Genomic DNA, 16,743 nt, shown 5'->3' on the forward strand with positions numbered 1-16,743 from the left:
CAGGCAGATTACGGGCCTCACATAGCTGCTGCCAGGCCCCTAATCTGCCATGGGCCCCTATATACCGCCTCCTCATGCTGCTGCCAAGTCCAGAGTCTGTCATGGGTCCCTGTACGGCCTCCCATTGCTGCTGTCTCCATCGCCACACTCTGCTGCCATGTGCCACTTTCAGGTCTCTTCACACTGCTGGTGTGTTAAATTTTTTGACATAGGGTGCAGGCAGATTACGGGCCTCACATAGCTGCTGCCAGGCCCCTAATCTGCCATGGGCCCCTATATACCGCCTCCTCATGCTGCTGCCAAGTCTAGAGTCTGTCATGGGTCCCTGTACGGCCTCCCATTGCTGCTGTCTCCATCGCCACACTCTGCTGCCATGTGCCACTTTCAGGTCTCTTCACACTGCTGGTGTGTTTAATTTTTTGACATAGGGTGCAGGCAGATTACGGGCCTCACATAGCTGCTGCCAGGCCCCTAATCTGCCATGGGCCCCTATATACCGCCTCCTCATGCTGCTGCCAAGTCTAGAGTCTCTCATGGGTCCCTGTACGGCCTCCCATTGCTGCTGTCTCCATCGCCACACTCTGCTGCCATGTGCCACTTTCAGGTCTCTTCACACTGCTGGTGTGTTAAATTTTTTGACATAGGGTGCAGGCAGATTACGGGCCTCACATAGCTGCTGCCAGGCCCCTAATCTGCCATGGGCCCCTATATACCGCCTCCTCATGCTGCTGCCAAGTCCAGAGTCTGTCATGGGTCCCTGTAAGGCCTCCCATTGCTGCTGTCTCCATCGCCACACTCTGCTGCCATGTGCCACTTTCAGGTCTCTTCACACTGCTGGTGTGTTTAATTTTTTGACATAGGGTGCAGGCAGATTACGGGCCTCACATAGCTGCTGCCAGGCCCCTAATCTGCCATGGGCCCCTATATACCGCCTCCTCATGCTGCTGCCAAGTCCAGAGTCTGTCATGGGTCCCTGTACGGCCTCCCATTGCTGCTGTCTCCATCGCCACACTCTGCTGCCATGTGCCACTTTCAGGTCTCTTCACACTGCTGGTGTGTTAAATTTTTTGACATAGGGTGCAGGCAGATTACGGGCCTCACATAGCTGCTGCCAGGCCCCTAATCTGCCATGGGCCCCTATATACCGCCTCCTCATGCTGCTGCCAAGTCTAGAGTCTGTCATGGGTCCCTGTACGGCCTCCCATTGCTGCTGTCTCCATCGCCACACTCTGCTGCCATGTGCCACTTTCAGGTCTCTTCACACTGCTGGTGTGTTAAATTTTTTGACATAGGGTGCAGGCAGATTACGGGCCTCACATAGCTGCTGCCAGGCCCCTAATCTGCCATGGGCCCCTATATACCGCCTCCTCATGCTGCTGCCAAGTCTAGAGTCTGTCATGGGTCCCTGTACGGCCTCCCATTGCTGCTGTCTCCATCGCCACACTCTGCTGCCATGTGCCACTTTCAGGTCTCTTCACACTGCTGGTGTGTTTAATTTTTTGACATAGGGTGCAGGCAGATTACGGGCCTCACATAGCTGCTGCCAGGCCCCTAATCTGCCATGGGCCCCTATATACCGCCTCCTCATGCTGCTGCCAAGTCTAGAGTCTCTCATGGGTCCCTGTACGGCCTCCCATTGCTGCTGTCTCCATCGCCACACTCTGCTGCCATGTGCCACTTTCAGGTCTCTTCACACTGCTGGTGTGTTACATTTTTTGACATAGGGTGCAGGCAGATTACGGGCCTCACATAGCTGCTGCCAGGCCCCTAATCTGCCATGGGCCCCTATATACCGCCTCCTCATGCTGCTGCCAAGTCCAGAGTCTGTCATGGGTCCCTGTAAGGCCTCCCATTGCTGCTGTCTCCATCGCCACACTCTGCTGCCATGTGCCACTTTCAGGTCTCTTCACACTGCTGGTGTGTTTAATTTTTTGACATAGGGTGCAGGCAGATTACGGGCCTCACATAGCTGCTGCCAGGCCCCTAATCTGCCATGGGCCCCTATATACCGCCTCCTCATGCTGCTGCCAAGTCCAGAGTCTGTCATGGGTCCCTGTACGGCCTCCCATTGCTGCTGTCTCCATCGCCACACTCTGCTGCCATGTGCCACTTTCAGGTCTCTTCACACTGCTGGTGTGTTAAATTTTTTGACATAGGGTGCAGGCAGATTACGGGCCTCACATAGCTGCTGCCAGGCCCCTAATCTGCCATGGGCCCCTATATACCGCCTCCTCATGCTGCTGCCAAGTCTAGAGTCTGTCATGGGTCCCTGTACGGCCTCCCATTGCTGCTGTCTCCATCGCCACACTCTGCTGCCATGTGCCACTTTCAGGTCTCTTCACACTGCTGGTGTGTTAAATTTTTTGACATAGGGTGCAGGCAGATTACGGGCCTCACATAGCTGCTGCCAGGCCCCTAATCTGCCATGGGCCCCTATATACCGCCTCCTCATGCTGCTGCCAAGTCCAGAGTCTGTCATGGGTCCCTGTATGGCCTCCCATTGCTGCTGTCTCCATCGCCACACTCTGCTGCCATGTGCCACTTTCAGGTCTCTTCACACTGCTGGTGTGTTAAATTTTTTGACATAGGGTGCAGGCAGATTACGGGCCTCACATAGCTGCTGCCAGGCCCCTAATCTGCCATGGGCCCCTATATACCGCCTCCTCATGCTGCTGCCAAGTCTAGAGTCTCTCATGGGTCCCTGTACGGCCTCCCATTGCTGCTGTCTCCATCGCCACACTCTGCTGCCATGTGCCACTTTCAGGTCTCTTCACACTGCTGGTGTGTTAAATTTTTTGACATAGGGTGCAGGCAGATTACGGGCCTCACATAGCTGCTGCCAGACATGTAATCTGCCATGGGCCCCCGTACCGACTCCTCATGCTGTGACGTTGCAACAAGGTGTAATTCAACCCTACATATGTTAGACCGCCTTTACGAACAGCTAAAGGCCATCACAGATTTCCTGATGTTAAAAGCGGATAAAGGTACTCCCTGTGTAACTTAGATGTCAGCCATTGTCAGCTCATGTGTGACACCTGCGCTTGCTCAGGCCCTTTGAGGAGGCCACGCTATTCGTGAGTCGGCAGGACTATGGGATGAATGAGGTCAAATCGGCCATGGGCCCCCGTACCGCCTGTTCACGCTGATGCTGGTCCCACAGTGTGACCTGGGTCCCTGTACGGCCTCCCATTGCTTCCACTCTGCCATGTGCCACTTTGAAATCTCCTCACACTCCTGCGGTTGTCCATTTTGTCATAGGTTGCTGGCAGATTACAGGCCTTCCATAGGTGCCACCAAGCCCCATATCGGCCATGGGCCCCCGTACCGCCTGGTCACGCTGCTGCTGGGCCCATAGTGTGACCTGGGTCCCTGTACCGCCTCCCATTGCTCCCACTCTGCCATGTGCCACTTTCAGGTCTCCTCACGCTCCTGCTGGTTTCCATTTTGTCATAGGTTGCTGTATGGCCTCCCATTGCTGCTGCCTCCACCGCCACACTGTGGCTCCAAACACTGGTTTTGGCCCCGTGACTGGCCAAAGGAGTGAAGTGTGCAGTGATTCTAAGATCGACGGCACTCATCTGCATGTCATACTGACAGACAGTATTATTTCTCTTCCCCAGCAGACTCCAAGGGCATTTAAATTAAAGGTACAGTGTTCTGCACTAATATTAAGTCTCTCTGAAGCCTAGAAACACCCTTTTTTAAGTTAAATTCACAGCGAATTTATTCGACTCGAATCGAATATTGTCCACGAATTCGCCGAATCAGTCGAATCGAATTTTTCATTTCTTCGCTCATCTCTAATAACGACCTAAGCAGCTTACCCCTACAAGCCAGACTTGGGCTCTGCAGGCAGCAGGTTAGGTTAAGTTTATTTTTTAAAATATAGGGATCTTTTTTTTTTTTTTTTTTTTAATAAACACATCTATTCTTAGCTACAAATGCAAAGTTGCAGCACAAAAAGACTGATCGTTACTCAATTTAGCTTTCATTTCTAATGAACATTCATTACAGTGGGTAATTCAAAGTATTACATGAACAGTAATATAAAAAATGTCAAGTGACAGCACATAGGCCATTATGTGAAATGTACTAGCTGATCTAGTGCAATAAGATATACAGTACATTAAAAGGTTTAACCTGCACAAGAAACAAGACAATACACTATATACTGAACATTAACTTGTGATATAAACTAAAGATGCTTATGAGAATGCTTTTATATCAGCCATTAAAGTATCAGCTAACCATTTTCTCCATCACTGCAGAGCTAGCGGTACAGTTCACAACAAATGCACATTTTTAAGGATATGAGGTTGCAATGTTATGTCAATGTTGGAAGGTAGAAATGTCTCAACAGTCTATTATTGTGTAGCATCAGGCTACCATCCAATGTACAGTGGCAGTTCTTAAAAACATTAAGAAAATATAATGCAGGAAACAACTGTACAATTGTACAGCATAATAGGGAAGACTGTATTAGACTAATGCTGACATTGCCATTTAATAGAAACTACAGTAAGAAATATAATAATAATAAATGTAAAAAATATATAAAAATGATTATAATAAAACTACACTCTGGTACAGCAAATCAATAATCCACAAATGCAACATATATTGCATTTGTACAATGAAAACATAAGGGTCCTGTCAAGTTATAATAGTCTGTTTTTTAATTTTCCTTTAAAGTATATGTGTACACAAAATCTAAAGTAACGCATTTTCACATTTGTCCAATACACGCACATGTTATGTCACTATAAAAACCCAGCAGGCACTGTGAAATTATTTTTGATCTGCCAGAAATACATTGTGCTCTTAACCTTTTGTTGTGGACTGATAATACAACCACTAATGCAATGAAATAGCAGGTGAGGAGGAAAAGCAGAAGGCAGCCTGTGGGTGGAAGGGAACGAGTGCTCAGACCTTAAAGTGATACTAAAAGTTCCACATTTTGAAAAAAAAATTAACAAACATATCATACCTGCTCTGTGCAATGCTTTTGCACAGAGCAGCCCTGATACTCCTCTTCTCAGGTCCCATGCCTGTGCTCGCTCCTGAGCTGCCTCAGTATGTCCATAAGACACACAGAGTGTGGCTTGGCCTCATCCCCTGCTCCCTCTTCACTGGCTGTGATTTCCAGCAGCAGAAGCCAAAGGCTCCCACTATTGTGTCTCAGCCAATGAGGAGGGAGAGATTCAGTTCACATCGTTGGATCGAGGTGGGACTCAGGTAAGTATTGGGGGGGCTGAGGGGGTAGCTGCACACATAAGGTTTTTTACCTTTATGCATAGAAAAAAGCCTTAAGCCTTTACAACTACTTTAAATAAGAATGGGAGGTAGAGGTGCTATCATAGCCCAGCAGGAAATAACATGCAGGGCTGACAACACCGCTCAGGATTTCAGCACAGCAGAGGCAGTGGTGTCAACCCAGAAGAGGAATTTGGGAGATAACTGCATTTTGGCAGACCAGTAGATATTTTTCTGTACTTGCAGACAAATAAGCAAAGCACATACACTTAAATCAGTAGGGTTGCTGCAACATAGGAAAATCTCTTCCTAAATATTAATTTAAAAACATAATTTGTGCTGTCTATACAGCGGCAGAGGAGATAATCCAACAACTCTCCCCAGGCAAAGTGTAAAAGATATGTGTTTGCATGGTTGCCAAATTTTTTATATTGTTCCAATGTGCCAGTGACAGCAATCAAACGGTAATCATATGCATGCATAAATGTAACCCTCAGACAATCAACCAGTCATTTTGTATTCTAGTAGGTATCTGATAACGCCAAATATTAGGGTGGCTATATATAGGATTGCCCACTGAGTATCATAATGGTATTTATTGTATAACAGGACAGTTTAACTAGAATGTATGCAGTGATCATATTAATTTTTTCTTGGTCATCATTTTTAAATACAATTGTTTTAACCACAATGGAAACCAGCCGAGTGAAATATGTTTCACCTTTATTTAGAGAGCTGGCAAATGAATGCTATTGCTACAGTTATATATTTAGTTTTAAATATATATATTTCAGGGGCAAACTGACAACTTATGGAGCCCCCGGGCAATAGGGGATCATGGGGCCCTGTGTCCTTGCCCAAACTCAAAAAAGCCTATGAAAAAGGTACCAGGGGCATCTCATGGGGCCCCCTACTGACCCCGAGCCCTCGTCCAGTGCCCGAGTTTCCAAATGGTCAGTCCGCCCCTGATATAGATAGATAAACACTATAATGCCAAAAGTATTGGGACACCCCTCCAAATCATTGGATTCAGGTGTTCCAATCACCTTCATGGCCACAGGTGTATAAAATCAAGCACCTAGGCATGCAGACTGCTTCTACAAACATTTGTGAAAGAATGGGTCGTTCTCAGGAGCTCAGTGAATTCAAGCGTGGTACTGTAATAGGTTGCCACCTGCCCAATAAGTCCATCCATGAAATTTCCTTGTTACTAAATATTCCACAGTCAACTGTTAGTGGTATTATAATAAAGTGAAAGCAACTGGGAACAACAGCAAGTTAGCCATGAAGTGGTAGACTGCATAAAATGACAGAGCGGGGTCAGATCATGCTGAAGCTCACAGTGTGTCACCAACTGTCTGCAGAGTCAATAGCTAAAGACCTCCAAACTTCATGTGGCCTTCAGATTAGCACAACAACACAACAACAGTGCATAGAGAGCTTCATGGAATGGGTTTCCATGGCCGAGCAGCTTCATCCAAGCCTTACATCACCAAGTGCAATGCAAAGCATTGGATGCAGAGGTGTAAAGCATGCAGCCACTGGACTCTAGAGCAGCAGAGATGTGTTTCCTAGAGTGAGGAATCACGCTTCTCTGTCTGGCAATCTGAAGGACGTGTCTGGGTTTGTCAGTTGCCAGGAGAACAGTACTTGCCTGACTGCATTGTGCCACGTGTAAAGTTTGGTGGAGGGGAGAATATGGTGTGGGGTTGTTTTTCAGGGGTTGGGCTCGGCCTCAGCATACCAAGACATTTCAGACAATTTCATGCTCCCAAGTTTGTGAGAACAGTTTGAGGATGGACCCTTCCTGTTCCAACATGACTGCGCACCAGTGCACAAAGCAAGGTCCATAAAGACATGGATGAGCAAGTTTGGGATGGAGGAACTTGACTGCCGTGCTCAGAGTCCTGACCTCAATTCGGTAGAACACCTTTGAGATGAATTAGAGCAGAAACTGTGGGCCAGGCCTTTCCGTACTTCATCAGTGCCTGACCTCACAAATGCACTTCTGGAAGAATGGTCAACATTCCCATGGACACACTGCTAAACCTTGTTGACAGCCTTCCCAGAAAAGTTATATCTATATATATATATATATATAATATATATATATATATATATATATATATATATATTATACACGCAGTATAAAGATCTTTTCATGAACATCAGAACATATAATAGTATGCTAGTATAGTATTAGTATGAATAGATTCTTTACATTGAGATACCTTGTAAGACAGTAGTAATAGTTCTTTAAAAACTTACACTAGTACTAATATAATGATTAATCATTTCTACTTACATGTCATCGGGGCAGTTATCAGGAGAGTCCATTCTTCTTCCAGAGCGCACATAATGTAAAACCTCCATGTTTGAATAACCCTGATAAGGCTGCTGACCCAATGTAAAGAGCTCCCACAAGAGAACCCCAAAAGACCTAAAAATAGAAACATAAAAAATGGCATATCATCAGCTGGGAGAAACAGTTTTTATAGTACATTAAACATTTTCAAAAATACTTTTGTTAAATTCTTTACCGTGCCCAGTATATTACTGTAAACCTGCTCTGAAATAGGGCAATGATAGCTTAATGTTAATGTTATATCAATATGTGATAATATATTATTTTATATATTTTTCCCCGCTGGAGCAAATTGGACCATGCTTCATAGAATTTTATTTTCACCTTAATGCATTCTATTCTTTAAGGTAAAAAGTCCTTACAATATCAGTCCCCCCCCCCCCCCAAGTCCCCTAGATACTTACCGGGCTCCTCTTTAGATCCAGAGCTGTACCTGAGAGCAGCATTGCTGCTCACTCTCTCTTTACAAGCACAGAGGTAGCAGAGGGAACCATTGGTTCCTGCTACTATCAACCAAATCCCGTGAGGAGGGAGCAGAGGTGGGGCCGAGCCGTACTATGTGAGTCTATGGGCACACAGAATCTGGCTCAGGACCAAGCTCACAAGTCTCCCCCCATAGTAAGTGCTTGCTATGGGGGCAGACACAGTAGAGAAGGAGTCAAGAGCTCCGTCAGAGGACCCCAGAGAAGGAGGTTTTGGGTCTCGCTGTACAATACCTTTGCATTGAGCAGGTGATTGTAACATGTTTATTATTTTAATTAAAAACCATTTTGCCTTTAATAAAGCTTTAATTAGAAAAATTATTTATGTAGGTGAGCAAATGAAATTTAAATAGAAAGCTAGTATTCTTCATGCAGAAACATATTTGCTGCATGCACAGAGCTAAAATTAAATGGATATGTGAAACCAAGGTAGGAAAATAAGCACAATGCTGCATTTTCTCCTATATTTTTAGAGGACCATTTCTTTCAGCGTGCTGTACAACAGACACATATTTTTTCTTCTTTCATTCTGGGAGTTATGCGAGCAACAAATGCATATCTCAGAGAGAATAATAGTAGAATAGTAGTCCTACTCCATTCCCCATCCTTCAGCTGTCTCTCCTGTTTGTTTTCAAGAATCTTACAGAAAAAGGATGGAGGACAACACATCCACATGAATTTAGCCTAAATCTGACCACAGAAAAGCAGATATGTTACTGAAAGTGATAGGTGACAAGTTGTGTGCCTGTCCTCAATTCAAATCCTCTCCCGGAATCTGCCAACATGAGGTTGTGGCACATGAATAGTTAAATGCCCTTTCTACCTAAATACACATAACTTCTAGAATGTTGTAAAACCTATGTGTATGATAATGAGAGCTCTCCAGGCTCAGTCTCACATATGATATTTAGGTATTCTTCCAGCACTTGGCCTGATCCTTGCCTGAACACTATAAGTGATGTTTGTATCTATCACATCCCTTGCACCTATCAGGCCATCACCCAAATTTGCGCCAATCACTGTTCACCTATCATAGAGGACAGGAGGTGATGATAATGTACGGTATATCAGGGTTCCTATTTTGTTAAAGAGCATATGCAACAAATAGTACCATTTACAGTTCTGAAGTGTAAAAACTCATGTTTATTAACATAGCAAAGCATACACACACTTTTCCTCTTTTTAGTCAAGCTTGAAAGCAGCTGTTCACTTGATATTATCAATACAATAACATAGCATTGTTAAAAGTTGACACATGAGGGACTACAAGTGAGTTGCTTCAAAGCGTTTGTATTGCTATCTACCAAGGCCTGAGATTTTCCCAGCACTGACACCGTGCAGCTAGCTTGGTGACTTGACTTTCCACTGCTGCTGTTAAGCAATACATCCTGGTCAACTCTCTGCCCTTGCCTGTGATTGGGCAGTGAAAGAGTAGCAATAGACTGATTAGGGCATCCCTGTTCTCTCTCTTAATGTCATGTTCATGTCAGTAAATGTGAATGTAGGGTATCTGGTTGCCCCCCAAGTTTTAAGTTCTCACAGTCTGAGTGCTGTTGCAGAGAGATAAATTGCAAGACACTGTTACCAAGTCAAATTCAAGTATTTATGTTGAATTTAGAAAATAAAAACGTGGATTACTTTGCGATAAGTACACAGCTGCATTCACTTGTGTTTTTATTGTCTTCCTGGAGTGCAGTTTCAATTTACAAATATATCACTTTTCCTCTTTGGTAGAGCCATAAAGATGAATTTTATAATACACCATATTAGAAATCTCATCCATATCAAGCTGGGAGCTATTTGCTCATACAGCCAGATCTACAGTGCGAGCACAATATTACCTTATGGTCAGTAATGGTCATATCAAACTGATCCACAATATGTGCTGTTTGGACCAAGTTACAGTCTGACAATTGGCTTTGGAATAGATATGCAACGTGTCCTACGTACACTATCAACGCATAACTCAAATCGCTTTTAATATATTTCTGTACTTGTACTAAATATACATCAATTTTAACACCAAAGACTTTTTGACAGCTGATAATTTTTTTTTCTAAAAAGGTCAAAGTTATAAATGTATTTATACATGAAGATTTGCTTTTTTTTTAATCAGTGCACAATTTGAGGTGGTAAAACTCACCATACATCAGAGCGATTGGTGAAGATCCCATCAACAAGACTTTCCAAAGCCATCCATCGGACAGGCAGAAGTCCTTCTCCCTTCTTTTTGTAATAGTCACTTTTATATACATCTCTAGCAAGTCCAAAATCCCCAATTTTCACTGTTCTTGTTGGGTTGTTGTATTCTTTCACAGAAACCAAGCAATTGCGGACAGCCAAGTCTCTAACAAACAGTCAAAATCTATAATGAGCATAATGATCCAAAATGAAGCGTTGGCAAAGATATGTGAATGCATTCAGATAGGAATGTACATTATACTGTAGCTAATTAATGTAATGTAGGTAGGACAAAAGCTATCCTGGCCCGGGAGTGTTAATGTCAATGACAATTAAAAAGATCTTCTGTTCCTTTGACACACCAACCTGATTCATCATTCATCCAGATATGTATGTGCTGACTCTGAGTAACAATATTCTTTAAGTCTCAGGAAAAAAAGCTTTGCAGTTTTTCAGACAAGAGAACTCCCTTGTCTGTAAGGACATATGCAGGTATGGTACTATGGTCTATATAGGTTACTAGAGTTTTTTGTACAAGTTTTACATCAGCAGGACATAAACGTTGTAAATAATGTACGAAAAATCTGTTAAAAATGTTTGTCCTCTGTTAGAAGACTGACATCTCTGGGCATGTAGAAGAACTGGTTTCTGGATCTTCTTCATGTAAACGTTTGTAGTTTATACATTCTCTGGAAAAATTATCAGATGGAGAAAAGTGACGATACAGATTACCTGAAAATGTTGTGTTTTTGGTGGTATAGAGACAACCAATCAAAATAACATGAATAGCTGATTTATTTCAGAGGGCATATATTGATATTCAGAATCCACATGACATTACAGTTATTAGATCAAACTGTGTTGTATTTTACATGACATTTATAAAATGCAGAGTGCATTCTGGAGCCTACCATTTTCTACTGAGTGCTCTTGTAGCAGCATTGAAGAGAACACTCCAGGACAAAAGGAAAGCCCTTTGAGAGGTCAAGTTTTTTGTCTCCTCTAGGCACATTTCTTTAATGTTCATTAGAATGATTGGGGGTTTACTTACTTCACAGTCCCATGGTAAGAGGACACAGTGTTCTTAAACACTATGAAACTCTTCATAATAAGGACCCCAAAGGCGCTATTGGAGGAGGAGTGCACTCAAAAAAGAATTATCTAAACTTGAAACCAAATGGATTTATAATTTAAAGGCATTTTCCTCATATGGTCTCAATGCAGATTGGGATGTCAACACATTTATTAACAATGATTGACATCCCAACTTTTCTTTATTTTTTTGATCTGGTACTCTGGTACTTCTCCACCTTGATTTTAATAAATGTTTTAGTAATTTTGGATTTATTATATTCTTATATTGGTTGTACAAATTTATTTTATAATACAATATGCAAATATTATTTTAATTTTATTTTTATTTTATCATATGTTATTAATTGTTGTCATCATGTGTACGGTGATTAATATGGGAATCTGTATAAATCATTAGATACCTTCATTGGGCCTATATACTATATGAATTGATCATTTTATATCAGTAATATGTGGTTGCCTTCTTGATTTGTGACCACTAGAGGAAGTAGTACATGCTGATAATGTTGTAATAGAGTGAGGCTTTGTTTTGGTTCTTATTGCCCGTCGCCCATGAAAGATATATTATTATTTTTTTGTCAGCATTTTGACTATAAGCATGGTTTCATTTATTCACAAGTATATTTGAATATTGCCAGTTGGGATTATAAATTTCTGTGCCCACAAGGAGGACATATATTTCTCAGAAATAATTAATTTGATCTGTTACTTTCTTCACAAATTGTGCAGCAGAGTGATGGTCTGAAGTACTGAATACCAGCTAAGCACACTAAGCATACAAATGGTGTGGCATATGAACATCTTCTAACTGGCCTCTGCTCTCAAGCTGCATATTTCTCTAAAGTATTCCTTGAGCACAACAGAATCATCTATGTACAGAAGTCTATTTTGTTTGGGGCACTAGGTCACTCCCCTGGAAAAGCAAACAAGAGTGTTGATATCCTAAAACTGGAGAATGAAAAAGCTGATGCAGATGTTCATGGTAGCCAATCAGCTTCCAACTTCAGCTTGTTCAATTAAGCTTTGACAAAAAAACCTGGAAGCTGATTGGTTTCTGTGCTGAGCTGCACCAAATTTTGCACTCTACAGTCCATGTACATATAAGCTGACATTTATGAGCCCATGTTAAAGTCGGTATATATGATTTTGTTCTTAGCTATGTTCATGTGTAAGGCCCATGAACAGGGGGTGCCTTCCTGGTGCTTGCTGGGCAGCATGCCCTGTCAGACATCAATATAGAGTCAAGGGTATTTAAGGATTGGTGGCTGGAGATGAGTTATTGTTCAGCTTCAGAAAGGAGTTGAGGGCAAACTTCACTTACACAAAGCCCATATGGAAAGCAAATATGTGAGTACATAGAGTACTGGGCTCTGGTTACACCCCAGGTAATTTAGGACCTTGGGTACTTGTGTTGGATAACTTGGGAGTCAAAACATAATTAATGTGATGTTGCTTTGAGGTATTGGGGTTGGAGCTCAACCTGTGAGAATTGGTAAGACCTGTGCCCAGCTGGCTGATCTCCAACTGCTGTGAACTGAAGCCAGGTGTTCTGTACCTCAATGGATTGACTGCTAAGCAGAAAGTAACCCTGTGTTACACACAGCTGTCTTTGTATGTACAGTTTCACAAATATTGTGTAGAACTGTAAAATGTTATTTTGCACATTTTCCTATTTAGCTTCAGATAATGACAACCATTTTGCTACTGCTCTGTTTTCTTACCTAGAAAAATGTATTAAAGTATTTAAATAGTACCTGTGTACAAAATGTAATCTCTCCAAATATGCACAACCTCTGGAAATGTCAAGTGATATGTCAAGAAGATCCATGGAAGAAAGTAGCGGGTCTTCATACTAGAAGAATTGAAAGAAGAACAGTGAAAGCTACCATCCTTTCATTTAACAGACTAATGTTCAAACAGTACTCTTATGATGGCATTTTATGTATGATTTATGGTTTGGGCTCTTCACATAGCAAGAGGCAGCATAGGAAAAGGTTTCCTTTTTCTAGCTTGTCATCACCAAACTTCAGGCATCTTAATAGCATTTAAACTACTTTTAGTGTAGTTCCATGGAAGTCCAAATTAAACTGCATTACGTTGACAAGACTGGAATATAGCTAATATAAATATTACACTTTTAATTAATATATATTTAATATTATTGTAAAGATAGAGTCTCATCTGATACCACAAAAAATATTTCTACTTAAAATAGACCTAAACTTTATCACTAAAATCTCATCTAAGCTTTAACCTGTTAATGTTCAAAAGTTGATGTCAAAATGTTAAATATGCAGTTTTCTCGTATTGGAGATAATACCAATATCAATGGTACCCCCATTACACAGGCTGAACATAAAGTTGCAGGTTATGCTGATGACTTACTGTTTTTCATTACCCAGCCTATTACATCCCTTCCCAACTTACTGTTTGAATTCAGGGAATATGGCATTCTTTTGAATTTTAAAATCAACTGGCAAAAATCAGAAGCCATGAATCTCATTATGCCTCTCTTAACATGCACCGCACTCCAAGCCCACTTTCCTTTAAAGTAGAACCCACTTAAATATTTAGGAATTTTCCTTACTCCTAAGACTGAGGATATTTTTGCGCAAACATTCCTCCATTTTTAGCCCAAGTCAAGAGAGACATTGCTAAGTGGACAACGAAGCTCCTGTCCTCGTTTGGAAGAATTAGCGTGCTCAAGATGATCGTACTGCTCCAAATCCTCTATCCCTTCCAGACCTTGCCGATATCTATACTAGGAGCTTTACTCAAACAGCTAAGAAGTGAAGTGCTCTTCCCTCACTCCCCTTTTTTTTTTTTCTTCCTCTGCTTCGGCTCTTTTTTACCTCCTTACTTTTCCTTTCTTTCTCTCTTTTAGTCTCTTTCTGCTGATACTGAAAAAGTTATATGGGATGTAAGCTTGCCATGGGCTCTTTGGCGAAGGGAGCTATACAGCTACTGTTTTGATGGACTTTATATCTTTTCGTCAATCTGTAGTGATTTTTCTGGTGACTTTTATTTCTGTAATTGTATCATGCTCCTTGCCCATGTTCTTTTTAGGAGCCTGTAGGCCCCGATAATCCCTGTATGATTCAAAAACGAATAAATTAAAAATTGAAAAAAAACATGCAGCTTTCTGGCAATGCTGGGTCTCATTTAGGCATCCCTTGTTGTAGAGTGACAATGCACTTTTCCTGTTTTCCATTTGTGCTTCTGCATTCACACCATCAGATTAGCCTCTAGTGGAGGCTACAGGCCACCGTGCCAAAACAAATTGCATATGCAATGTTCACTGTTGTAGCTCCCAGGAAGCCAGTCCTAGGCAATGATGTGTAACTAATGTAGGAGTGGTAGGAGAGAGTGCATGTAGGGAGGAAGTGGCTGAAAGAGGCTGCAAAAAATTAGCAGCACTGAGATGCAAAAAAGGATGAAAAACACAGTGAACAGTATTTTAATACAAGAAAAAAACATGACAACTATTTAGGATACATCATAATACATATGATACACATCAGATACATAATATCATGTATAATGTATGATACATCATCATCCAGTTAGGGTTTAGAAAGTTAAAACTGAACTGTAGGCAAAAATATTTTTTTTAGCTATTATCACTTTAAAAATAAATAAACAGTACAGTATAGTCAGTGCTGCACGTGCAGCTTCTCCATTCCCAAAGCGTCTTGCCTTCTTTTTGGTTAATGCAAATCATTCTGTGATTGGTGGAGGGGAAATTGTGACTTTCAACCACATAAGGATAGCATACATAGGCATATTTTAGATACATATTTCTTTGCAACACATGGACAAAACACATAAACTTACTATAGTATTTGGTCGTGCTCCTCTTAAGTATGATAGTAAATCTCCACCATCCATTAATTCCAGGATAATGTACTGAGGCTCATTAAAAAGGCAGACTCCAAGTAGCTTCAAAATATTAGGATGATGGAACTGACTGAACAAAAAATCAGAGACTGTTATGTTGTTATCATGATGCTTTATATTCTTCTTAACTAAAAGAATGTAATTTAAAACATATCCTTTGAGTAAATATTTCCTCTAGGTGTTTCAACATACTGTACATTACCTGCGCTTATTTAATTGCCATACTAAATAAACCTAATAATTTTACATTGGATAATGAAATAATGTACTATAGACATACAGTAAGTAGAAAACCATTGCTACCCTCCTTCTGACAATGCTTCTGAATCAATGGCTGAGCCTCCTGGTCTGCATGCTTGTTCCTGATTATTATTTTAGAAATACTGAACACATTGCATTTGTTACTAATCAGAAGAGGTTACTAATGACCATGCACATATTTCTTCAGTGTACATATCCTTTATGCTTTTTCGTTAAACTGAATTAATTACATAGATTGTTGTTTCCTACTTAACTGTTCAATGAATTGATTCCATACTGATCCTTTAAATTTAGATTGTAAAGTAATATCTCCAGGTTATATTGGCCAGTTCTGCATAAGTACATGGAGAATCCTGCTGTTAATTGCATTACATTGCAACATTGGGGAGGTCCTACCAATAATATATGAAGTAGTTCCAACAGAGAAAAATTGTACTTGTAGTCTTGTCACAATACTGGATTTTGTCAGTAATTAGAGAATAGTTTCCTTTTGTACATTCAAACTAAATACCAACAATGCATTTGCATTTCTCAATAAAATATCATTTAAAAGGATTAAGACTTTTTAACATGGATTTATGTTGCACCTTTGCCATATCTTGACTGTCATTTTCTTCCCCCACTTGGATAGTTAGTACACAACTATATTTATTGCCATGTTATTAGATTTACAATGGACAATTTAAATTACATTATATTTAAAGTGCAGCGATGATATAGGAGTTTACCTCATCAAATGTGCCTCTTTCAAAAATTCCACCTTCTCATTATCAGTTGCATCGCTCTTCAGAGTCTATTCAACACAACAGTAATAGAAGATGTGGTAACCATCAAAATTAAGGCATTTCCACAACTTATAAAGTTTGGCTATTCCACATTTATTCAATCACTATTTTGGACCCTTAGCTTTATACCATGGTGCAAGTATTTTAAAAAGACATATTTAAAAATAAATGTTATTAAAGTGGTTGTAAAGGCTGAAGGCAGTAAACTCTTATCTCCCCAAGAGGCACTAAGACATGTACAACTTCTGGACTTGAGGGAGTGCTTGGGGGTTTTACCCCAATTGCATAATGTTCAAAGCATTATAAAGGAGACTCTTCTATTAGTCTCTTAGTACATAGCAAATGGGTGTTGGTAAATGGCAAGTAAATGCATAGGGAAGGATAATAATTGCTCCAGGAGCCCTTTGCGGCCTATGTCTGT

General features: G+C 41.3%; 1 protein-coding gene across 1 annotated transcript in view; it reads right to left on the bottom strand.

Annotated features, from left to right (window-relative positions):
• Window positions 1-16,743, bottom strand: part of ROS1 (ROS proto-oncogene 1, receptor tyrosine kinase) — a gene marked incomplete at its 5' end in the record, with an annotated part of 184,708 nt that overhangs the window by 38,373 nt on the left and 129,592 nt on the right. Inside the window, 5 exons of the mRNA XM_089652162.1 lie at window positions 7,562-7,696; window positions 10,247-10,450; window positions 13,134-13,231; window positions 15,214-15,346; window positions 16,266-16,330. Of these exons, the coding sequence (XP_089508288.1) occupies window positions 7,562-7,696; window positions 10,247-10,450; window positions 13,134-13,231; window positions 15,214-15,346; window positions 16,266-16,330 (635 nt within the window). The remainder of the gene's footprint in view (window positions 1-7,561; window positions 7,697-10,246; window positions 10,451-13,133; window positions 13,232-15,213; window positions 15,347-16,265; window positions 16,331-16,743) is intronic.

This window comes from Staurois parvus, unplaced genomic scaffold (assembly GCF_062004578.1).
Source record: "Staurois parvus isolate SC_StPar_1 unplaced genomic scaffold, SC_StPar_1.0 ptg000672l, whole genome shotgun sequence".
Taxonomy (NCBI): Eukaryota; Metazoa; Chordata; class Amphibia; order Anura; family Ranidae; genus Staurois; species Staurois parvus.